Genomic DNA, 24,679 nt, shown 5'->3' on the forward strand with positions numbered 1-24,679 from the left:
AATCCAGTAAAGTAACTAAAATCATTGAAATAAACGACCAACATTGATTTGATAACACACATATTTAAGTCCAATTCCCACCCCACTCATTTTTTCCTTAAAAAAGCCCAATCTCAGGAGCTATATCACTGATATATCAAAAACATGAACCAAAAGTAGGTTAATCAGTAATGCGTTGATGCCGTCAAAAATGGTGAACAAATTAATTAGAGTTTCTAAGACTGTGAATTCTATATATTGTATGCGTAGCATTTCTGCACGTTATTTTAAGCCCGTTTGTTAATGTTGATTTCGAATAAACTGAATTATTGTCATTTTCATGGGGAGTATTTTTTTACACCAACAAGTAGTATTTATATATATGTATATGTATTTACATACATATGTATATATATATATATATATATATATATATATATATATATATATATATATATATATACATACACTTTTTATTGAATGTAAATTAGTTTTATTGATATTTAAATTTAGTTTTATTTATATTTAATTATTTTATTATTTGTACCTAGTTTAAGTTATTAGCCTTTAGATAGGTTTACACGATTTTACAGTGAATCATGCTTCTTAAGGCATGTCGTAACATTCAGTAGTAAACGACTGACCGACACACTAATTATCATTAATTAGGGGATGTTAGAATGTGTCACAGAATTGGTATAGTTAATTTTTGCGAGTCTTTAATGATTAAGATCGATTTATTCCGTGTTTATTTATACATCAGGGTTTAAAAGTGGGGTTTAAACCTGACGTAACATGTGAATAGTGGGGTTCAAACCTCAGTTACATGTAAATAAAAGGGTTCAAACTTGACGTATCGTGCGAGTGGATGCCACGATGTGGTAGAGTGGTAGAACCAGAAGGTATGGTGCTTGGATCTCGGTTCAGACTCTTCTCTGCAGAACCCAACTCTGATTTGTACCTTACTCACGTTAGGGAATGTACAGGCGGCTGGGCATAGTACTCACTACATCGAGCTCACATAAAACATAAGGACTCTACTTCATCTGCCCTATGGATCGTTTAGGTCTGAATCGGGAAATGTACTTAACATGCGAGTCTATTTTTGTTTAGTTTTTTTTTCTAATTATTTTGTTCTAATTAGTGTGTTCTAGTTAGTTTGCTCTAATTAAAAGTTGTAACAATACTCCTGATCAATAAACGGCCTTGACCTATAACCTTGCTGGTCGGGGCGTGTTGCGTGTAAAAGTACATTAGGAGGGAGCGTGCGTGTCATCAGTTTAACACATGTTAGCTATGCCTGACTCTACACACTACTTTGGTTAAGGTGTTTTCAAGTATTTGTGTACGGTGTTTTCAAGTATTTGTGTACGGTGTTTTCAAGTATTTGTGTACGGTGTTTTCAAGTTATTAATGTAGGCCATTATTGAAGTACTTCAGGTTATTTATTTTGGACATTTTCAATTTTTCAAAGGATGAAGGATGACATTTTAAAAGTATTTCAGATTATTTATTTAGGACATTTTCAATTTTTTAAAGGATGACATTTTAAAAGTATTTCAGGTTATTTATTTAGGACATTTTCCAGTTATTACTGTAGAACATTTTTTAAGTATTTCAGGTATTTATTTATTTAGGACATTTTCCAGTTATTACTGTAGAACATTTTTTAAAGTATTTCAGGTTATTTATTTAGGACATATTCAATTTTTAAAGGATGACATTTTTTAAAGTATTTCAGGTTATTTATTTAGGACATTGTCCAGTTATTAATGTAGGACATATTCAAATAATTTATGTAGGATACTTACAAGTTGTATAGTTGTATGTATTTTCAAGTTATGTATGTTGAAAATAGTATTTAAAAATATGTATAGAATAGTTTTATTTAGGACATTATCACATTACTAATGTAGTATATTTTGAAATTATTTATTTAGGATATTTTCACGCTAATTGTTTATGAGATTTCAAATTATTCATGCGTTGTACTTTTAATTATTTATGTAGTACTTGTAAATGTATGAATGTACAACCTGTCGAACCTTTTCTGTTGGGCAAAGTTGACCAGAATTGGTACAAAGCGTGACGTATAAATTTTAAACATCTACAAGCATACATTAGTATCCCCTCCCTCTACATGTAAAAAGTGAATACAAGTTATGAATATTCAGGACTGTCCGAATTTTTTGATTATTTGTAATTTAATATTTTAAACAGCTATGTTCTTTGTTTTCTGAATAAAAGGATAGTTTAGTCAGTTTTATGCCCAGCCGCCTTTATTTTCCCAAACGTGAGTCAGGTACCCATTAGTGCTGGGTGAACTCAAGGATAGCGTACGCATTCGATCCTCGGAATCGAACTTAAGACAGGTTTGCATTCCAGATTTACATGCAATTACCTTATTATATTTTCTGCTGATGTCTATATGTGTGATTTGTCAACAAAAAAAAAAAAAAAAAAAAAAAAAAAAAAAAAAAAAACCGATTTGACTAAATCTCCCTCCACGCACAGAAGATGATGACGCCGCCCCTGATGTTACTCACGCTGGTCTGCACATGTATCCCCACGTCTGCACAGCGCCAAGTGAGCAGTGTCGTACCCACCAAGCTGGGGTCAGTTCAAGGTCAGCTGGAGCAGGTTCGAACACAGCGAGGACAGGTGGTCGAGGTGGATGTGTTCTGGTCCATACCGTACGCCGCCCCGCCCGTGGGTGAGCTGAGGTTCAAACGCCCCGTGGCTGCGGCGCCCTGGGACGGGGTGCTAGATGTCTCCAGGATGCCGGAGTCTTGTTATCAGGTTTGGGAATCAATTACAAGACCACTCTACACTATATAAACACTTACTAGATGCTATACAATCTTATCATTTTCACAATCAGAAGGCGCTTTGGTGTAACGTCTTTCCAAAGTTAGAAAAATAAAACTTGCATTTTAAAGTACCGCAATACTGTTTGTGAATACATTATCAATATCGCAATTAAAAAAAAATAAAGCAGAATAACTCTGGGCTTAGATTATAAGAATTTTTTTTTATCCTCATGTTATTGATTAGTTTTTTGTTGGTTATCTGCAGTGTTTCTTCCAGACTTTTTTCTCCGGGGGGCACTTGAAATCTTGAAATTTTCGGGGGGGGGGGGGTAGACTTTCTTCGGGAGGGGGCAGACACTGTTAAAAGTATATTTTTTCTATATAAATGATATAAATTTCATTTCGTTCAGGGGGGCAGTAGAATTTTTTTCCCGGGGGGGGGGGGGGGGGAGAGAAGCGAAGAGATGCCTGGAAGAAACTCTGTTTATCTGGCGATATCAACCTAATATCTAAACGCCTTGGTTGTGTTTTCTTTGGTTTTGAAACAAGATAATTTATTTCCACCTAATTTTATGTAGTGATAGAGGTTTTCTTTCGAATTGTACATTATCATAAAATGACAATATATATATATATATATATATATATACATTTTATTTTAGCTTAACTTGTCTATTTAACAGATTTGATATTTCTGTTTTGTGAAGGTGTATGAAAACATATTTTCTAGGTGTACACTAAAGATCCCATCTACGCCCCGAACCCCTCCACAAATGCTAGCGAAGACTGCCTGTACCTGTCCATCTGGCGACCCAGGTGTCACCCCCGGGCTGACCCTGACACGGCAGGCACCAGAGAGCCCGGGGAGGAGCTGGCCACCATGGTGTGGATCCACGGGGGCGGGTACATGACCGGGTCGGTCACCACTTCATGGTACAACGGTGCCGTGCTAGCAGCGACTGAGTGCGTCATAGTCGCTGCCATGAACTACAGGTAGAGCCAGGGGTGGGGCAGGGGGTAGTGGGGTAGAGCCGGTACAGGGGTGGGGCAGGGGGGTAGAGCCGGTACAGGGGTGGGGCAGGGGGGTAGCGGGGTGGAGCCGGTACAGGGGTGGGGCAGGGGGTAGTGGGGTGGAGCCGGTACAGGGGTGGGGCAGGGGGTAGGGCCAGTACAGGGGTGGGGCAGGGGGTAGTGGGGTGGAGCCGGTACAGGGGTGGGGCAGGGGGTAGGGCCAGTACAGGGGTGAGACAGGGGGTAGTGGGTAGAGCCGGTACAGGGTGGGGTAGTGGGGAAGAGCCGGTACAGGGGTGGGACAGGGGTAGTGGGGGGACCTACCTGGGGCTTAAATATTAACCTGAGTTACCAGTAATGTGTTATGCGAAAATGCGTGAGTTCACCTAGTAAGGTTTAGTTTATACAAGACAAATAAGCACAGGTATTTTTTCTCAAAAACTTACCGATCTATTAAACACATGACTACTGTAACATTATATAGATTTATCAAATGCATTGTGTTAAATTTTAAATCTTTGTATTTTCCTGTTTCCCTCATAGTATTTACATTTAATTCTCCTATTAGTTCTAAACAATCCTACTATTTTTTGCCTGCTAAAAATTTAATTTTAAATTAACACTACTTACTTACTTAATCCTCATCACTCCCTGTGGAGTATAGGGCAACAACAAATCTAAATTAACATTAATTATTCCTTTTGTTTTAGATTGGGGGCACTGGGGTTTTTATTTCTGGATATTCCCGATGTCCCTGGTAACATGGGTCTACTGGACATGACCCTAGCAACGACCTGGATCAAAGAGAACATCGCAAGTTTTGGGGGAGACCCGGCAAGGATCACAATCTTTGGTCACAGCGCAGGGGCAGCTAGCACCTCTCTCTTTTTATTATCTCCCCTTACCAGAAATCTGTTTAACAATGCTATCATTCAGGTGGGTATGGTCGTTTTGACTAAGTTAAAATAAAATTGCTCTATCCCTTAAAGTAATATTGTTTTTATGAAATGTTTTGTTATTCATCATTTAATATTTAACAATTAATTTTTTTTCATCAATTATCTCAACACCTCCCCCACCTCACCAAGGCATCTCGTGCCAAAAAAAAAAAAAAAACAACAACACAGCAATCCCCTTAGATATAATACATTATTAAATTATATTTTAAAGTAAACTTGATAATTTTGCAGATGTACATCTCATCAATCGTGTATATTTTTTTGCTTACATTTTGTTTTGCTGTATAATGCTAACATGTATATGTTTTAACAAAAAGCGTGTAATGCTTATAATCCTTGTACTGTTATATCTAATTATCAACAGAGTGGTTCGCCCATAAGTCACGTGGCTCGACAGTCCAGACAATCTGGAATCGAGGCAGCACGTGAGTTTGCTAGACGTCTGAACTGTTTTTCTGAGAGCAACCAGGAGATCTGCAGCTGTTTGATGGAGGTTTGTATGGTGGATGTGTTCTAGTTTACTGGTGGTGTTCTATGTTCTAGTTTCGTGGTGATGTTCTATGTTCTAGTTTTTTGGTGATGTTCTATGTTCTATGTTCTAGTTTCTTGGTGATGTTCTATGTTCTAGTTTCTTGGTGATGTTCTATGTTCTAGTTTTCTGGTGATGTTCTATGTTCTAGTTTTCTGGTGATGTTCTATGTTCTATGTTCTAGTTTCTTGGTGATGTTCTATGTTCTAGTTTCTTGGTGATGTTCTATGTTTTAGTTTTCTGGTGATGTTCTATGCTCTATGTTCTGGATTTTTACAATTGTTCCATTTCTAGCTTTATGCTACTGTTCCATGTTCTAGTTTTCTGGTATGTTCTATGTTCTAGTTTTCTGGTCATGTTCTATGTTCTATGTTCTGGTTTATACAAATGTTTCATTTCTAGTTTTATGCTACTGTTCCATGTTCTAGTTTTCTGGTATGTTCTATGTTCTAGTTTTGAGGCGATGAGCCTTCAACTGTACAGTGTTGATGCAAACACTTCATAACAATTTTAAAAATCAACAAAATTCCCACAATTCATACAATTCCCACAATGCACACAATTCGCACAATACTCACAAATCACATAATTCACATAATTCACATAATTCACATAATTCACATAATTCACATAATTCTCACAATTCACACAATTCATACAATTCACACAATTCACACAACTCATACCATTCACACAATTCACACAATTCACAACATTCACACAATTCACACAATTCACACAATTCACACAATTCACACAATTCACACAATTCACACAATTCCTCTGCCACCGTTGACCCACCATGTTAACATCACACCTTCTCAGGCTGACGCAGGACATCTAGCCCAGGTACAGTTCGAACTGTCACAAGATTATCGATTCATCATGACCGCTGTGGTTGACCAATATTTTTTATTGGAAGATTCGATCACGCTGCTGAGAAATGGAGGTGAGATACGTCTAAAAAAGGTTGTAATATCGATATAGTGACGGCGTGGTCTAGCGGTAGAGCGCTAGACTGCTAACCCGAAAGTCTAGAGTTCAAGTTAGTAGAACGTCCCTGAGTCCACCCAGCTCAGATGGGTACTTAACTAACGCTAAGAAAAATGAAAGCGGCTGGGCATAGTGCTAACCACACTAATCCATTCATATGCCTAGGAAACACGTGAAGTCTATTTCATCTGCCCCTTGTGTCTTGAGCTCGCACGGGGAAATGATGATTGGTCATGGGAAAACTTACTGTAAAATTATATGCAGTGTTTCTTTAAGACTTTTTACCCCGGGGGGGGGGGGGGGGGGGAGACTTGATATTTTCTGGGGGGGGGGGGGAGTGGACACAATTTTTCGGGGACGGACACTGGTAAAGGTATATATTTTCTCTCTCTCTCTCTATATATATATATTTCCATTTCGTTTTGTGGGGGTGGGGGGGGGGGGGTGCGGTAGACTTTCTTCGAAGAGATGCCTGGAAGAAACACTGATTATGTGCTGTTTAAAATTAAGATAAATTATAGACTCTAGTGACTTTAAAATAGATTTTATAAAAAAAAATATTTTTTTAATACAGTCACTTACAACTGCTTAAATCTTCACAAACAGGATAACACCCAAGCGTTAATCTTGTTTAATATTTCTATAAACAAAACTCTTGACAGACTTTAAGCGATGTGACCTGCTCCTTGGGTCGGCCCTGGACGAAGGCACCTACTTCATGGGGCTCAAGTGGCCAAACACCTACAACTTCCACTCGGAGGAAACGGTTCGAATCTGCGAAAAGGTTCAGTACTTAACATATTCAATAGGGACGAACCAGCCATATCAAGTACGTTAATTATTACATAATTAACATTTCTAGACTAGTGTGACTAGTATAAAGTCTTCTTATATATATATATATATATATATATATATATATATATATATATATATATAGGCTATATATATATATATAGGCTATATATATATATATATATATATATATATATATATATATATATATATATATATATATATATATATATATATATGTATATAAATGAATGAATATAACAAGGTACATATAAAGTTTGTTGAGAAATTGGAATGGATGGTCAAAATAAGAATTTCTCATTTTAGGAACTGGATGACAAATTAACGCAGTTTTTCAGTGACTTTCTCAAGCAGGAGTACATTGCTCAAGTTATTCGCGAGGTTAAAGCCTTGTATGATTTGGATTCGTTGAGCACAGAGGTCGAAGACGCTAGTCTGAAACTTTTAGGTCAAGTCATAGGCGACGTTATCAATACATGCCCGGTACGCCAAATGGCTGGGTTTTACTCCAACTCCTCGCAGAGTGCGTACGTTTATTCGTACGAACACGGTCACGATAACCCGACGGTGGCCCGATGGACAGGGGCCATCCACGGCGCGGACCTGCAGTTTGTGTTTGGGTGGCCCACAGTCGACCTGGTGGCCTTCACACAGAGGGAGGCGGAGCTGAGCGGGGCCATGATGGGGTACTGGGCCAACTTCGCTAAATATGGGTAGGTGAAGTAGAGTGATACAGGGAGACAGAGAATGGGGCCATGATGGGCTACTGGGCCAACTTCGCTAAATATGGGTAGGTGAAGTAGAGTCACACAGGGGGAGGCGGAGCTGAGCGGGGCCATGATGGGGTACTGGGCCAACTTCGCTAAATATGGGTAGGTGAAGTAGAGTCACACAGAGGGAGGCGGAGCTGAGCGGGGCCATGATGGAGTACTGGGCCAACTTCGCTAAATATGGGTAGGTGAAGTAGAGTCACACAGGGGGAGGCGGAGCTGAGCGGGGCCATGATGGAGTACTGGGCTAACTTCGCTAAATATGGGTAGGTGAAGTAGAGTCACACAAAGGGTGGGGGCGGAGCTGAGTGGGGCGATGATGGAGTACTGGGCCAACTTCGCTAAATATGGGTAGGTGAAGTAGAGTGATACAGAGAGGCAGAGATGAATGGGGCCATGATGGGGTACTGGGCCAACTTTGCTAAATATGGGTAGGTGAAGTAGAATGATACAGAGAGGCAGAGATGAATGGGGCCATGATGGGGTACTGGGCCAACTTTGCTAAATATGGGTAGGTGAAGTAGAGTGATACAGAGAGGCAGAGATGAATGGGGCCATGATGGGGTACTGGGCCAACTTTGCTAAATATAGGTAGGTGAAGTAGAGCCACACAGTATAATGAAGCACTGGGCATGCTACGATCAACATGAGTAGGTGAAGTAGCGTGATACAGAGAGGGCAGAGCTGAGTTGGGCCATGATGTACTGGGCCAACTTCGCTAAATATGGGTAGGTGAAGTAGAGCAACATATAATAAAAAATTAGGGCATGCTACGATCAATATGGGTAGGTGAAGTAGAACATAGGGAGGAAAGATGCTTTGACGAAGTACTAGCGAGTACTGAAGACAGGTCTGGCTGCGCAATATCACATCACTGCTGCCACACATGGGGAGTAATACCAGAGGCACACCTTTACCTGTACAAACTGACAACAGGTAAAATGAACAGCAGGCTGACGGCAGCATTAGCAGAGTTTCTTCCAGGCATCTCTTCGAAAAAATTTTACCGCCCCCCCCCCCTCCCCCGAACGAAATGAAATTTATATAATTTATATAGAAAATATATACTTTTAACAGTGTCCGCCCCCCCGAAGAAAGTTTACCGCCCCCCCCCCCCCCCCCCCCCCCCCGAAAATTTCAAGTGCCCCCCCGGAGAAAAAAAGTCTGGAAGAAACACTAAGCATTAGCCTCTCAGATTGCTTTATGTGGTAGATTTTTTCTGCAGGTTTCACCAATAATTCTGAAGTGCATACGGCACACATGAACTTAACCCATCTGGAATATAAGCAGATATTTTGAATGGTATAAAACATAGCGTTTTATTAATTGTACATAAATATTGTCTGTTTTTTAGACATCCCAGTGGTCACTCACTTCCGCTTTGGCTGAAGTACAACCGGAAGTACTCAGGTCACGTGCTACGATTCAGTTCATCTACCGCCATCTTGAATGACGTAACAGACGAGAAGCTATGCGACTACTGGCAGAATTTACCTCGTCATTATCTTAATTAATGAGCTTATTGTATTGCTTGTGGTGATACATACACTCATACATTTAAGAGCGTACAATAAACAGTATAAACTAGAATGGTGTTTGAATTTTTTTACCAGTGTCCACACACCCAGCTCACCTCACAGTATTGCCTTCCAGGCGCCCGGGGACAAACTTTTCGATTTGCACCCCCCCCCCTCAAACTTTCGATTTGCACCCCCCCCCCCCCTCAAACTTTCGATTTGCACCCCCCTCAACCTTTCAATTTATTTTTCCAACCCATTTTGGCGCCCCCTATGGTCGGCGCCTGGGGACATATGTCAGCTCATAAAATGTGGTCCTTCCCCCTCTCTCCCCCGACATAAAATTAAATTTGGGAAGGAAGGGGGGAGGTTGTGAAGATCTATGACGAGGGGAAGGGGGGAGGTTCAGGAAGTGTTCAGGAAGAATTTTAGCCGTTGCTTTGAGTTTTAGAAAACTGTTTTATTAAACTGGAAAATAAATTGATTAATATCCTCGATGTTGACCGTGGTAAGTCCTTATTTTTAGAATTAAAGAGATGTTTAAAAAATTAAACTGTAATTTTGATGGGGGTGGGGGATTGTAGAATGAGATGGGATGCCATTTTAATTGGAGGAGCGGTGTTTGGATTTTGAGTGAAGATGCGTGACAAAGGGAAGTAAATATCGTCACAAAACATGTTGTCGTTTATGGATGACCCTTAAATTATTACCGTGTGTTTTTAATTGGCATGTTGAGGATTATGAACCGTTGAGTGGTGTTTTAAATGTTGATGTGTGGTCATGGACACAACTAGCGGTTCAAATGTAGGTACGGTTAAACAACATGTGACAGTAATCCATGTAGGGTTGTTAGCAGATGGTTTGATGGTTGTGGGCGGGTCAGGTTGTACTGTTGTGTGGTAGGTGGGTTGTAGGGTTGTGTGCAGGTTGGAATATAGGGTTGTGTAATGGTTGGGTTGTGGGGTTGTACGCAGGTCGGATTGTAGGGTTGTGAGGTGGTTATGTTTTGGGGTTGTGTGCAGGTTGGTTTGTACAGTTGTGTGTTGGTTGCGTGACAGGGTTGTATGACGTAGATTGGGTTGTATGCTTGTTGTGTTATAGGGTTGGGTACAGATTGAATTGTGTTGTGTGCTGGTTGTGTTAAAGGCTGTGAACAGGTTGTCAGAGGGTTTATATTGAAACCTTTCAGCCAATTACAATTAGTCTAATTACAATTAGTCTAAGCCTACATCGACCATCTATTTCTAGCCTCGGTGAATGACCCCACTTTGTTAATCTTTAAGCATAAATTAGTGGCGACAAATAAAGCACGTCACAAAAACACCTTGTTGTCTACATCAGTTCTAGTCCAACACGGTAAGGTTGCCATGCTTCCACATGGGTGACCTACTTATACTGTCAACAACAACATCAAGTAAAACAGATTCTGATTGGTTCTTTGTTAATGTTATTTTGTAGAGTGGAATGAAACAGCTTTTAGTTAAAAACTCTGATCTGTAACATGGTGTGTGGTTTCTGATTGGGATTCTTTGTTTTGAAAATTATTATTTGGTTTTGGACACTAATGGTTTTTATTATCTGACTCAAATAGTTGATGTCCTAGTTCGAATGGCTTACGTTTTCTGACTTTAAATTTAGTTTGTTTCCTGTCTCAATTAGTTTATATGTTCTGACTCTATTAGGTCATGTTTTCTGACTCTATTAGTTTGTTACCTGGCTCTAATAGTGTTTCTAATTGCTGGCGCTAATATGATGATTTTCTAATTGTTTGTCTACTGACTCTGATAAATGATGACTCTAACTCAAGTAGCTTTTATCTTCTAACTCCAACAAATTATTATCTGTCTCTATTTTTATAAAGACTGTAATATGTGGTTTAAGCATTGTGCGAGAGCAGATGTTTTATAGCCTACTTAAGTATTTAATGGTCAGCAAGAAGATCCGTGGGGTAGCTGAAGTAGAGTTCATCTGTTTCTCCCAGTCCGAGACAGAAGAAAAGATGCAAGGGCCAGCACTAGGCCTAGTCTCAAGTGTTGTAGAGCCACTAGAGTTCAGGGCCCTTTAGGAATGCCTGATCTGAGTCTTTGAACACACAGAACTCTGACGTTATTAATTGAAAAAAAACTAACTGTTGTGACATTTTAATTTTAATAGCTGAATACAAAATATTAACTGTGACTATTTTAATTCTAATTGCTGAAAACAACATATTATTGTGGCATTTTAATTTTATTGCTGAATTTAAAAAAATAATCCCCTGAATATTATTATTTCACAATGTGTAATGAGGCTTATTTTAACATTGCCAAGACGCAATGTATTAGATATTTTTTAATACCGCTAACCGTTCCTGTGCCGTAAGCCTACGTTTAGCAGTGATACTAACTTAAATCCTAATTTAAAAGATTAAAGGACGATAAAAAAAACAGGTACAGTACTATATTTTCTGCTCTTGTTTATTTAAGAAAACCTTTATAATTATCAGGCCGTGGTTCTGAGCACCAAGACAGCCCAGTTTATTTTGCTGCTGTTTCTGGTGATGACGTCATGTCGTATCACCGGCGGCACCCCACAAAACATCGTATTCATCGTAGCAGACGACTTAGGTAATTGTTCTGTAGCAGACGACTTAGGTAATTGTTCTGTAGCAGACGACTTAGGTAATTGTTCTGTAGCAGACGACTTAGGTAATTGTTCTGTAGCAGACGACTTAGGTAATTGTTCTGTAGCAGACGACTTAGGTAATTGTTCTGTAGCAGACGACTTAGGTAATTGTTCTGTAGCAGATGACTTAGGTAATTGTTCTGTAGCAGATGACTTAGGTAATTGTTCTGTAGCAGACGACTTAGGTAATTGTTCTGTAGCAGACGACTTAGGTAATTGTTCTGTAGCAGATGACTTAGGTAATTGTTCTGTAGCAGATGACTTAGGTAATTGTTCTGTAGCAGACGACTTAGGTAATTGTTCTGTAGCAGACGACTTAGGTAATTGTTCTGAAGCAACTACTTATGTAATTGTCATCATTCTAAAACTAGACTGACTACACTGTGGTTTTATATGCTTTTAGATCGAGAGACGGCGTGGGATGGGTGTGAAGGTGGTGGTGGTGGGTGGGGGCGGGGGGGGGGGGGTTATGTGGTAAGTGAGGGGAAGGGGTTAGATATTAGTGACGTCAGACGAGGTGAGGGGTGGAATCTAATTTAGAGGAGAATCATGTTTAAAAAATGCGACGTATTTCTTATTAATAATAAATTAAAACGGCACCATTTTGTAATTAAATCGGGTTATGTAGGTTAGAAGATGAAGTTCTACTTAGGCGATCGGCTTTCTCTGACGATTTGTGATGGTTAGCATCGAGAGTATAAATAATTAAAATTTAATGATGGTTTTATAGACGACCACAACTAAGAATGCCATTCAAGGTGGTAAAAGGTTCAAAGCGAAAATTATTTAGCTGCTTAAATTGATTTATACTCACATACATTATAAATATTATATAATAATTAATAACTAAAACCACATAAATTAATGAAACCATGTTGATTCACTTCCGTGTAGGTTGGAACGACATCGGCTTCAACAACCCAAACATCATCAGCCCAAATTTGGATGCTCTAGCAAGGGAGGGAATCATATTAAACCAGAGTTATGTTCAGCCACTTTGTTCGCCGTAAGTTTTGGGTTATCGATGTAGGGACGATCACTCCGTAAATGTAAAGGCTAAGAAAGATAATCCAAAAAATGTTTCAAGAATATTTATTTTCGTGTTACCTCCCCTGCTATGTTCGGACATTGAACAGGCGTCTATGTTTTATTGCTAATTTAATCAATTCTCTCTCTCTTAAATAAGGTCAAGGGCAGCTTTAATGACTGGATATTATCCATTTCGTCTTGGGCTTCAGGTAATTTAAAAAAAAATTCATCTACTTTATTTTTAAATTATTAAATAACTATTCCTTAACTTAGGAAAAAGGGGAGCCGGAAACTTGCCCGAATGCGACTCGGGCAAGTGTCCATTCGGGCATTTGTCGCATTCGGGCAAGTGTCCGTTCGGGCATTTGTCGCATTCGGGCAAGTGTCCATTCGGGCATTTGTCGCATTCGTGCAAGTGTCCATTCGGGCATTTGTCGCATTCGAGCAAGTGTCCATTCGGGCGTTTGTCGCATTCGGGCAAGTGTCCATTCGGGCATTTGTCGCATTCGGGCAAGTGTCTTTCGGGAATTTGTCGTAAACCCAGGAAAAAGTATTGGATTTAATACTTTACAATTTCATTACCATTATTGACACCATAAAAAAAACGAAAATATCTTAAAAGAGCCAATCGACTAAGTATCAAAATGCAAGCATACCTTAATGCAGGGGTTCCCAACCTTTTTTTACTCTAGAGCACATTCTAAAATATCGGTAGGGTGGCGGGCACCACCTATTTTAAATCAACAAACTCCTTCCATAACTTGTCATTTTCCCCATAGTTTATTTTCTTATTTTCTTATAGTCATAATGTATTAATAAATAATAAACAAAAATGTTTCAAAATAATAAAATTATTTGGCATTTTTTTTACAAATTGCATACACACAGAGAAATGTATTTACAAAACGTAAAGAAAGTAAACAAAACACATAAATACAAAGAAAACATTTAATTAAAAAATATAATAAAGTCAATGTGATCTTTGGCATTGCATTTCATTGGCCAGAGCTTCATAATTAGGAGCGTATTAAAAATTAAAACTGTAACAAATGAATAAAAATAAATCATATTTTAAAATAATGTTTATGAAAAAATAAAGTCTGTTCAGTTAAAAAAAATTATATTAAAAATTAAAAATAAAAAGTAAATTTTGTACGTCACACTTAATTTATTTTTTAACAAATCTTTGTTTTCCTCACCACTAATCCTCTTACCCTCCCCTCCTCCATCCCAACCACCCTTCTCACCAGCACTTTGTGATAGGCCAAGATCAGGCCGTCTGTGTTCCCGCCAACAAGACATTTCTACCCCAGGTCCTGAAGAGCCAGGGATACGCCACACATATGGTCGGCAAGTGAGCAAAATATTAGTCTTATCTTCCTTCGATCACAGCAGTGTTTCTTTCAGACATTTTTTTCTCTTGAGGAGGGAGAGTGCACTTAAATTTTCAAATGGGGGGGGGGGGGAAGACTGGCTGATGTGGTATATATTTTTACATTAATTGTATATTTTTTTCTATTTCGCCTTGAGCGCGGTGCACTAAGCTTCCCCCCCCCCCCCCCCCTCCCCCCAATCCGGCGAACATGATAACACTATGTTTTATGGATACATTTAGTTTGACGTACTCGGACTGTCTGAAATAGGATTAAATGCTAGCCAGAATCACTATCATTAGGACGTTTTTATTTGACTATCAAAAACTGACCAATCAAGTATGTAAGGCGTTCACTGATTGGTCAACTCGTGACCTCTATAGGTGGCACCTGGGCTTCTGCGACTGGGCTTGTACGCCCACATATAGGGGCTTCGATTCCTTTTTTGGTTACTACGGCGCAGCAGAGGACCACTACACCAAAACGATTGGTACGTACACACTGTACACATGCCTTAGTTGATGTACACAGTGTACACATGCGTTAGTTGATGTACACATGTGTTAGTTGATGTACACACTGTACATGTGTGTTAGTTGATGTACACACTGTACACACTTGTTAGTTGATGTACACACTATATACATGCGTTAGTTGATGTACACACTAAATACATGCGTTAGTTGATGTACACACTGTATACATGTGTTAGTTGATGTACACACTGTACACATGTGTTAGTTGATGTACACACTGTACACGTGTGTTAGTTGATGTACACACTGTACACATGTGTTAGTTGATGTACACTTCGTTCAAGTGTGTTAGTTGATGTACACACTGTACGCGTGTGTTAGTTGATGTACATACTGTACACGTGTGTTTGTTTAAACACAACACCTCTTTGTAGCCATTCAGTACATCGTTACTAAAGTATGAAATCATCATCATCTTGTGCCGTTGATACCCAAGACACTAGGGCAGATGAAGTAGAGTTTGTCTGTTTCAGAGATTTCGGCATACAAAGGGATAGTGTGGTCAGCACTATGCCCAGCTTTCCTTAACGTGAGTTAGGTATCCATCAAAGCTTAGTGGACTCAGGGACGGTATACTAATTTGAACCCGGATTCGAACTCGAGACTATCGGGTTAGCAGTCCAGCAGTCTAGCTCTCCGCCACCAGGCCACGACGTCCCATAAAGTATCAAAACATGCTGTAAAAATCTGCTCTTTAATTTTCCGTTCGGATCCACCCCCATCCTCCCTCCCCCTCCTTGATTGAAATTTGAAACTATGATCAACTAATATTTTACGCATATTAGGCACAGGTTATGATTTCCGCGAAAACCTGAACATTCTAGAATCTGCAAGGGGCGTCTACTCTTCGGTAAGTTGCATCCCATTCAGCTTAGCCTAAGCTTAACCTTAAATTTGCCATTGACCACAACCACTCCTAAAATTATGTGTTTGTTTCAGCAGTTTCTTATACTAACAACGGATACATAAACTGTTGTAATGTATTAGTCTGATCTGTTAAAATTTTATTAAATTTACAACCAATAAAAATTACTGCGGGTGCCGTCCTCTGAGAGGCTCATTCAAAGATTTGACACATACACATATTCAGCAAATAAACCAACATATCCATAACATTTAAAATGCATCTTACAATGTATATCATTTATATATATATATATATATATATATATATATATATATATATATATGTATATATATATCTAATATATAAAGCTCAGTTCTGTATGTAATGCATTTGTATGTCGTTGGAATTGTACGAATTGTACGAATTTAAGTGTTAGAAAATTATCGTGCACATTTGTCTAAATTTATGAGCTAAAAAATTACTATTGAAAGTGTTGGGAAATAATTTTCATTTTTCAAATTATAGTAATAATTGTCGGCATGTTCATTAAACACAAGTTTTTAAAAAAATATCATCTTTTACAAAAATTCTAATTATGTCTTTATTTAGTCCTATAGCACTTACTTCCCTTTGATAAATTAGGAAAAACACTTCCCTTTATAAAACCATTGCATTCCGTGAAAATAATTTACTTTTTAATTACTTTGTTTTGGTGTTGGGAAAAAAAATAATTACATAATTAGCGGGGATTGATCAAGTGCAAATGTTGTAGGTATTTTACGGATAAGCTTGGAGTATTAAAATTGTTTATTAAATTGAAACAGGCGCGTTCGTTTAAGTGAGTGCAAAAGACTGTGAATAAGTTGGGGTACTATAGTCGTTCATTAAGCTAAAACAGGTGATTCCGCCCCGGGCGTTTATGTTCGCGTTAGTGTTTTCTTTGTGTTTAGGTGGGTTTGCGTTAGTGGTTGCGTTTTAATTTGGTTCGTTTTTGTTCTTTCTTTTTTCGTTTTTGTTTGTGTTTTTTTTGTTTGGGTTTGTATTTGTGTTTTTGGTTGGTTTTGCGTTTGGATTTGGTTTGTTTTCGTTTGCTTTTTTCGTTGATTTTTTTTTGTTGGTATTGGTGTTTGTGGTTGGGTTTGTTGTTAGGTTTTTGTTTTCGTTTGCTTTTTTGTTTGTTTTTTCTTTGTGTTTGTATTGGTGTTTGTGGGTGTGGTTGTGTTTGTTGTTAAGTTTTTGTTTTCGTTTGTATTTGTAATTGTGTTAGCGTTATGTTTGCGTTTTGTTGTTTTGGTTTTGGTTGGTTGTGGTTTGGGTGGGCAATGCCGGGTTTATGATGATTACTAAACACACAGGTAATGGTCTTTAACAGAAAGGTTTTTCACAGAAGCCAGAGCAGGGCCTGGCCGGGACGGCTAGTATATATATATGTATATATATATATTTATATATAAATACTTATATATATATATATATATATATATATATATATATATATATATATATATATATATATATATATATATATATATATATATATATATATATATATATATATATATATATATATATATATATAAAACAACCAGTATATGGCAAGGTTGAAAATAACATTGAAATTTGAATGCGATATTTATTTCCCATTTCATATTACATTTTAATCAAGGGAGGCAGCCCTTAATGTTTCTTGCAAACATTTAATATAAATATATATTCAAAATAAATTGTAAAGCTCCTTGTTTATATTTAGGTAAAATAGAAATATTTATACTTTATTCGATCGTTTTGTTAATGCTTATTTTTGATGAATATAAAAAAATTAATTATTCCTAGTATAAATGAAAAAACTTTTTAAAATATTAAATACTTGTTGTATAAAAAAAACGAAAGGTTTGTTAACTATTACTTTGTCTAATGATTCGAAGAGGTCTCAATCTTAAGAAAAAAATTATTTTCTCCAATTAATAGTTTAAAATAAAATATCAAGCTATATTATTTTTCTCACAACAAACGTTTGTGCTGACTACTTATCTCTAGATGACCCCCTCACCCTGCAAATGTCCTATATATACTACAAAATTAAATTTTAGCTATTTCCTCAGTCCCTCCCAATTTCCTACAGGGCATTAACTCAACCAATCTTTTAGAACTTAAATTTTCATGTTTTAATAATGTATTTCGATGTTTTGTTTTTTATATAAATAAAATATTGGCAAAGAACGAAAACAGATGTAAGAAGTATTATTATTGTACATCTGCATATGTATTGCTGTCCTCACAAGCCGATGATACTAACACGAACAAAAGGGCAAGATAAACTGCCACTGTCGATTAGCCACACACAACTAAATTTTAAGTAAAAGGAATTTTAAAAATGTTTTAGTGTGGAGATACTTAGCAATGTATATATATATATATATATATATATATATATATATATATATATATATATATATATATATATATATATATATATATATATATATATATATAGGCAATTTTGAACCCACGGCACTGAAAGGGAGGGGGGTGTTAAAGGATACATCTTTAAGAATCAATATATCACTATACAGTTTAACAGCGTTTAGTATAATGTTTTTATATTATTTCTTTATTCCAGTTCTTGTACGCAGACAGAATCCAACAAATTATCAGCACTCATAAGACAGAGGTACCGTTGTACTTGTACCTGGCGTTTCAACAGGTGCACGAACCCTTACAGGTAACATATACTGGCTGTATATGTATAAATAAATATATATATATATGTATACATATATAAACATATATATATATTGTAGTGAACGAGAGAAGGGGATGAATGGGGGTGAATGTTGTTTGTACTTGGTACTCCATCCCGTTCGTCTTTGTTCAGTTCTCGTGCTGTGAGTTGTAATAGTCCAGTTTGTATCAGTTTATGAAAGGGTATATAAGGTGTGAGAAAACGTGTGTGATTGCCTCAGTTTCGTCCAGATCTCCAAGGTTAGTATAGGTTAGGTCTATACTAGTTTTTAGCCTCTGTGTCGTAGTTTTACTACCTTGTGTATTTTGAGTTTAGAATAGACTGTGTAAGTTGTAGATAGTGTAGGTACTATTAAATTCTTTTTAGTTTCAACGAGCCTTTGTTTTCATTCAGTCTTGTTTTGTAAACCGTTTGTGGTTATTTGCAGAGGCGTAGCGACCCTTCCCGGGCCCCAGCGACAAACTTTCGATTTGCACCCCCCCCCCCCCATATATTTTTTATATTAATAATGCACAAATGCAGCTAAAATGAGATTTTAATTTGTTTTTCCAACCCATTTTGGGTCCCTCTAGGTCGGCGCCCGGGGACATACGTACCCCCCACACACCCCGCAACGCCTCTGGAAGGCGTGTCCGTGTGTTCACAATATATATATATATATATATATATATATATATATATATATATATATATATATATATATATATATATATATATATATATATATATATATATATATATATATGTTTATATGCGAGGTGTGATTGTATGTTTGTGTGTGTGCTTTAGTGAGTGTGTAATTGTGTAATTATGTATGTAAGTGAGATGTATTTAGAAACAAAATACAAACTTGCAAAAATCTCATCTTTCATAATAAGAAAATGTAATTAGACACCTGGTTAATTAGCATATTAATATATACTATAGGTGCCAGACGATTACTACAATCTTTACCCGAATGTCACCGACGAAAATAGGCGAAGGTTTGTAGGTGAGTGATGGCGAAGGTTTATATCACTGCTGGGTGTCATGTCAAATGTCACGTCTGTCATTTGGTGATGTCATGTTATTATTTTGTTGGATGTAATGTCATCTTACATGATCAGTGTTGCATACAACAAAAAGTTTTGTGATTTGTTGTATAATATTGTATATGTGTTGAGTTTATTGTATACAACACTAGTGTATTTAAAGTTTATTGGACTATATTGATCTGCTCAAAGTTAACTGTTTAGATAAAAGTGCTGGGTAGAAGAAATCTCTCAAGTTAAAACCAAGTTCATATTTTTAATATCTTTTATATTACAGCAATAGACTGTGTAAATAACGTGATTTTGATTTCTTCTTCTTTCTTCTACTTCGTTCTTAATTTTTTAGTGTTGGAAGGGACCGAGTCATATCTGCCAGTGGGTTTGAACTCGAGATATTTTCGAATTTATCAACCATCAGCTTTTTTTTTGCCGACTCAACCTCGTCTCCATCACAAATTAAGGATACGTGTCAACTGGTAATGCGCCATTTAGGCCATTGACACCGGTTTCAACCAGCTTTTCTTTTGGGATTTACTTCCATAGCAAGAACAAACTACAAGGCAGCGCCTCATCTGCTCGAGGGTTCGAACTCGAAACTTTTCGGTTTATGAACCATGAGCTTTACCGATTCGACCACGCCGCCCCCCTTTGAACAACCAATGCAATAGATTGTGTAAATCACGTGATTTTGATCAACCAATGCCTATTCGTCTCTCAGGTATGGTGACGGCGCTGGATGACGCTGTAGGTCAAGTGGTCAAGGCCCTAAAGGACAGAGGCCTCTACAACAAAACGCTCATCGTTTTTACCGCTGATGCACGTACATTTCCTTTTAATAAAATTCTTATGACATTTTAGAAATAGAGGCCCGACCTTTTTTCTTTATCGTAGATATAGCTAGACTTTCTTACCTGTAACAACTTTTTGATAACATTGTAGAAATATACCTTATTTTATGAGTAAAACATTTTTCGCACTTAATCAAAAAGAGTCCTTGAATTTTAAATTAATAAAATCAATGTTTTAAAAATGTATTATCTCTTTTTATCCAATGTTGATCTTATTTCCATAAATGAGAATCCAAACGTGACTTCATATGAAAAGTAAACACACACATTTCGCGGTTTACTTGTATAAAAAGTAAACAAACACTATTCGCAGTTTACTTGTATAAAAAGTAAACAAACAGTATTCGCAGTTTAATTGTATAAAAAGTGAACAAACACTATTCGCAGTTTACTTGTATAAAAAATAAACAAACACTATTCGCAGTTTAATTGTATAAAAAGTAAACAAACACTATTCGCAGTTTACTTGTATAAAAAGTGAACAAACGCATTTCGCGGTATACTTGTATATGAAAGTGAATAGCCCTGTAAAAATGTTTTTGTGAACGTTAACCATCAAGAAACTCATCACTTACTGGTTAGTGTTACATATTATAGCAACACATACACAAGCATTCCGCAAGCGAACTATTGGGAATCTTACAAGCACTTATAGTAGACTTATATCACCAAAAGAATCGTTTTCCTGAAAAATGTTCTTAAAAATCGTACATCACTAAACGCACCATTATCCTGCTTTCTATTATTTAAAACTAGGTACAGTGTTAATTGTGCGTTCTTAATGCCTTTTTTTCTTTGACAGAACGGCGGGTGGGTGCCGTCAGGGGGCAACAACTTGCCCTTAAGGGGAGGGAAGATGACGGTGTTTGAAGGCGGCACCAGGGCAGTGTCGTTTGTCCATGGACCCATGTTCTACAAGACTGGCATACGATACGACGGGTAGGACGCTGGTAGAAATGTTGGATTAGTATTAAAGCAGTTAATCCCTAGAAACTATGGTAGGGATGCCGGTAGAAATGTTGGATTAGTTTTAAAGAAGTTATATATATTATATATATATATATATATATATATATATATATATATATATATATATATATATATATATATATACAGAAGTTATATATAAAGAAGTTATATATATATATATATATATATATATATATATATATATATATATATATATATATATATATATATATATATATATATATATATATATATATATATATATATATAATCTTCTGCAGTTTAATGCATTTGGTCGACTGGCTCCCAACGTTAGCTGAAGCGTCTGGCTCTAATTATAAAGGTTGAATACTTTACTTGTGTTGTTTTAGCCTCTTTAAGTCGACACCTCATTACACAAACAATAACAGCCTGTCCATGTCTATTAAAGCAACATAGTATGGAAATGTCTTTGTATTATGTACTAAAAATTATATACACGCATTATCTTGAACATCAAATATCAACAAAGATCGTAAGGATAGTATGTTGTAAATCGTGTTTTAAACAGGCTCCACAAACACATTATTAAATATTTTTTTAAAAAAATAACTATAGTATGTGGAATGTTTAGAAAAACGAATTAATTTCACGATTGTCTTAGACCCTGATGCCGACGGTGTCAGCCAGTGGAACTCCCTGCTGTCCCTCAGTCTACCTTCTGCTAGACAGGAAGTTGTCTACAACTTAGACTTCAGCCTTGACCCACTCCAGGGTAGGGCCGCTATACGGTACGACAAGTCACGTTTACAAGTTTTTAAAAATAAAATCTCACTTCACTTTATAACTTATGTACATGTTATACGAGCTGATTCTCTAAATACAATATGGTTTGTCTAGAGTCGGGGACTATAAACTTGTCGCTGGATTCCCTGGGTTGTATGACGACTGGTACACCCCCGGGGAAGTAGCCACGCCCAGTTTACAGAACTGGGGTGCCGTGGGGCACAACGACACCACCAACTGGCACCTGATCAGTCAGCTGCTCATCAAGGAAACTTCTGGAACCAGGTGTACACCCTACTATCTTTTCAACCTAAAAGGTAGGTCATTGGTTTCCGTTTTAAGCAGCGTAAGAAATAGGTAAAATTATGAAAGAATAACCATCTGATTAGAATTTTAAAAATTCATTTAAAATATGAACCGTGCACACAAAAAATGTTCGACATCAAATTTTTTTCTTCAACTGACGAATTCAACACGAGGTAAAACAAAGCGCATACAACATGGTAGTTTTTTTTTTACCTCTACTGCTGTGTGACGTCACGTGTTCTCCACAGATGACCCAGCCGAGCGCACCAATATTTACGATGACCACCCAGACATTGTCCTGCAACTAGAGGACAGACTCAGCTACCACAAACAACATTACATCCCACCCAACTTCCCCCCTGGTTCACCTGCAGCTAATCCAGCTCATTACGGAGGGGCCTGGACACCTGGATGGTGTTAGGACACCTGGATGGTGTTAGGACACCTGGATGGTGTTAGGGAACACCTGGATGGTGTTAGGACACCTGGGTGGTGTCAGGACACCTGGATGGTGTTAGGACACCTGGATGGTGTTAGGACACCTGGATGGTGTTAGGACACCTGGGTGGTGTCAGGACACCTGGATGGTGTTAGGACACCTGGATGGCGTTAGGACAACCGGATGTTGTTAGGACATGGTGTTAGGACACCTGGATGGTGTTAGGACACCTGGATGGCGTTATTAAACCTTGATACTGTACAACACATTGATGGTGTTAGGATACATAGATGGTGTACAGACATCTAGAAGGTTTTGAAACACCTGGATTGTGTTAGGCATCACCAAACTGGAAGGGGCGTTACCAAACTGGTAGTGTTACCACTGAACTGGTAGGGTCATCAATAAATTAGGAGTTTCACCACTAAAAGGGGAGTGTCACCACTAAACTGGTAGGGTCACCACTAAACTGGAGGGTCACTATTAAACTGGTAGGGTCACCACTAAACTGGCTCATTCAAAGATTTGACACATACACAAGGTTGAAAAATATAAACAATATTGAACATTAAAAGTTAAATGCGAGTTTTACTTCCCATTTCATATTACATCTTAAACAAGGGAGACAAAAACTTACAATTTATCTGGAATATTTAAAATAAGTATAAATTCAAAGTAAAATGTAAAGTTCATTAATTTAATTGGAAAACATAGAATGTTAATATTGGTATTCGATTTATTAATAACACTTTATAGTTTATGGAATGATAGAAATTTGATTATTTCTATTCTAAACATAAAGAGTTTAAGTATTAAATACATTTTTGTAAAGAAGTTAAAGTTTTGATTGTCATCCATAATGTATTGAAAATTAACAGTTTTATCTGACATATTTGCTCTGCTGTAATAATTAATTTACATAAATTACAATAACATTTAACATCTCAAATGATAGGTAAAATCAAATTGCAGTATGCTATAGTTATTGCACTGACTTTGGCTAGCCCCTTATAGGGCCCGCTGCCGGGGTCGACAGGTGGTCAAATCAACCAAGCAATCAATTACAAATCTCACCATCTATCGCTGTGGGTGGGGCTACGCCCAGAGGCGCAGCGAGGGGGGGGGGGGTGCAAATCGAAAGTTCGAGGAGGGGGAGGGGGTGCAAATCGAAAGTTTGAGGGGGGGGGGCGCAAATCGAAAATTTGAAAGTTTGACCTCGGGAAGGGCCGCTACGCCTCTGGGGGGGGGGGGGGGGGGGGGGTGGGGGTGACACCATTAATTGCCGCACCGGGTGACACCCGACCTCGCTACGCCACTGGTTACGCCCACACATCCCCTATAGAGCACCAGGCCCTCGAGATGAGTCACCCAGTACCTGTATTGGGTGGCTTCCAAATGTACGAGTGGATCCTTAATTTTCTATTATTTCAGCTTGACGACACCCACCTAGGAGAAATCTTAGATGAGAGGTCCCGTCACAAATACCATCAAATCAATTCAACATCTCTCAAAGCTCAACCACGTAACACAACCCCCGATACCAACAAAATCACGATTAGTCAACTCTCGTAAAATAAACACTACTTCGTCCATTTCAGCTACCCGACTACGCAAGAATACAAAACTCTACAAAGCATTGGACTACTCTTCAACAGCATTATTCCGCCAAATTCAACTACGCAAGAATACCCTACGATACCTCCCCACTCTCGCTATAACTACCCTCACAATGAAACAAATCAACC

At 37.7% G+C, this 24,679-nt stretch overlaps 2 protein-coding genes across 2 annotated transcripts; both read left to right on the top strand.

Annotated features, from left to right (window-relative positions):
- The first annotated feature begins 1,240 nt into the window (after positions 1–1,240).
- Positions 1,241–9,457, top strand: LOC131930927 (acetylcholinesterase-like). Its single transcript, XM_059287584.1, has 9 exons — positions 1,241–1,370; positions 2,494–2,778; positions 3,520–3,782; positions 4,511–4,736; positions 5,124–5,252; positions 6,114–6,237; positions 6,944–7,065; positions 7,404–7,810; positions 9,222–9,457. The coding sequence occupies exons 2-9, from the start codon at positions 2,497–2,499 to the stop codon at positions 9,379–9,381; spliced, it is 1,713 nt and encodes a 570-aa protein (XP_059143567.1). The 5' UTR covers positions 1,241–1,370; positions 2,494–2,496; the 3' UTR covers positions 9,382–9,457.
- Positions 9,458–11,308: 1,851 nt separating this feature from the next.
- LOC131930928 (arylsulfatase B) lies at positions 11,309–23,103 on the top strand. The gene is made up of 15 exons (XM_059287585.1): positions 11,309–11,419; positions 11,870–11,990; positions 12,943–13,054; positions 13,235–13,286; positions 14,328–14,431; positions 14,834–14,940; positions 15,772–15,836; positions 18,454–18,555; positions 19,504–19,567; positions 20,326–20,423; positions 21,258–21,394; positions 21,706–21,767; positions 22,068–22,194; positions 22,304–22,506; positions 22,744–23,103. Exons 1-15 carry the CDS (start codon positions 11,309–11,311, stop codon positions 22,914–22,916), a joined length of 1,638 nt encoding a protein of 545 aa, XP_059143568.1. The 3' UTR covers positions 22,917–23,103.
- Positions 23,104–24,679: the final 1,576 nt, after the last annotated feature.

Source organism: Physella acuta, unplaced genomic scaffold (assembly GCF_028476545.2).
Source record: "Physella acuta isolate Inbredline_101_S28 unplaced genomic scaffold, ASM2847654v3 ptg001866l, whole genome shotgun sequence".
NCBI lineage: Eukaryota > Metazoa > Mollusca > Gastropoda > Physidae > Physella > Physella acuta.

What these genes read in the sequence shown, in the direction of transcription:
- LOC131930927 (XM_059287584.1), top strand. Translation starts at nt 2,497, where the DNA reads ATGATGACGCCGCCCCTGATGTTACTCACGCTGGTCTGCACATGTATC. An exon ending in TTAACAATGCTATCATTCAG is followed by an intron (nt 4,737 to 5,123) that starts GTGGGTATGGTC and finishes AATTATCAACAG; the next exon opens with AGTGGTTCGCCCATAAGTCA. An exon ending in CACGCTGCTGAGAAATGGAG is followed by an intron (nt 6,238 to 6,943) that starts GTGAGATACGTC and finishes AACTCTTGACAG; the next exon opens with ACTTTAAGCGATGTGACCTG.
- LOC131930928 (XM_059287585.1), top strand. Translation starts at nt 11,309, where the DNA reads ATGGTCAGCAAGAAGATCCGTGGGGTAGCTGAAGTAGAGTTCATCTGT. An exon ending in TCATCGTTTTTACCGCTGAT is followed by an intron (nt 20,424 to 21,257) that starts GCACGTACATTT and finishes TTTCTTTGACAG; the next exon opens with AACGGCGGGTGGGTGCCGTC. An exon ending in CTATCTTTTCAACCTAAAAG is followed by an intron (nt 22,507 to 22,743) that starts GTAGGTCATTGG and finishes TGTTCTCCACAG; the next exon opens with ATGACCCAGCCGAGCGCACC.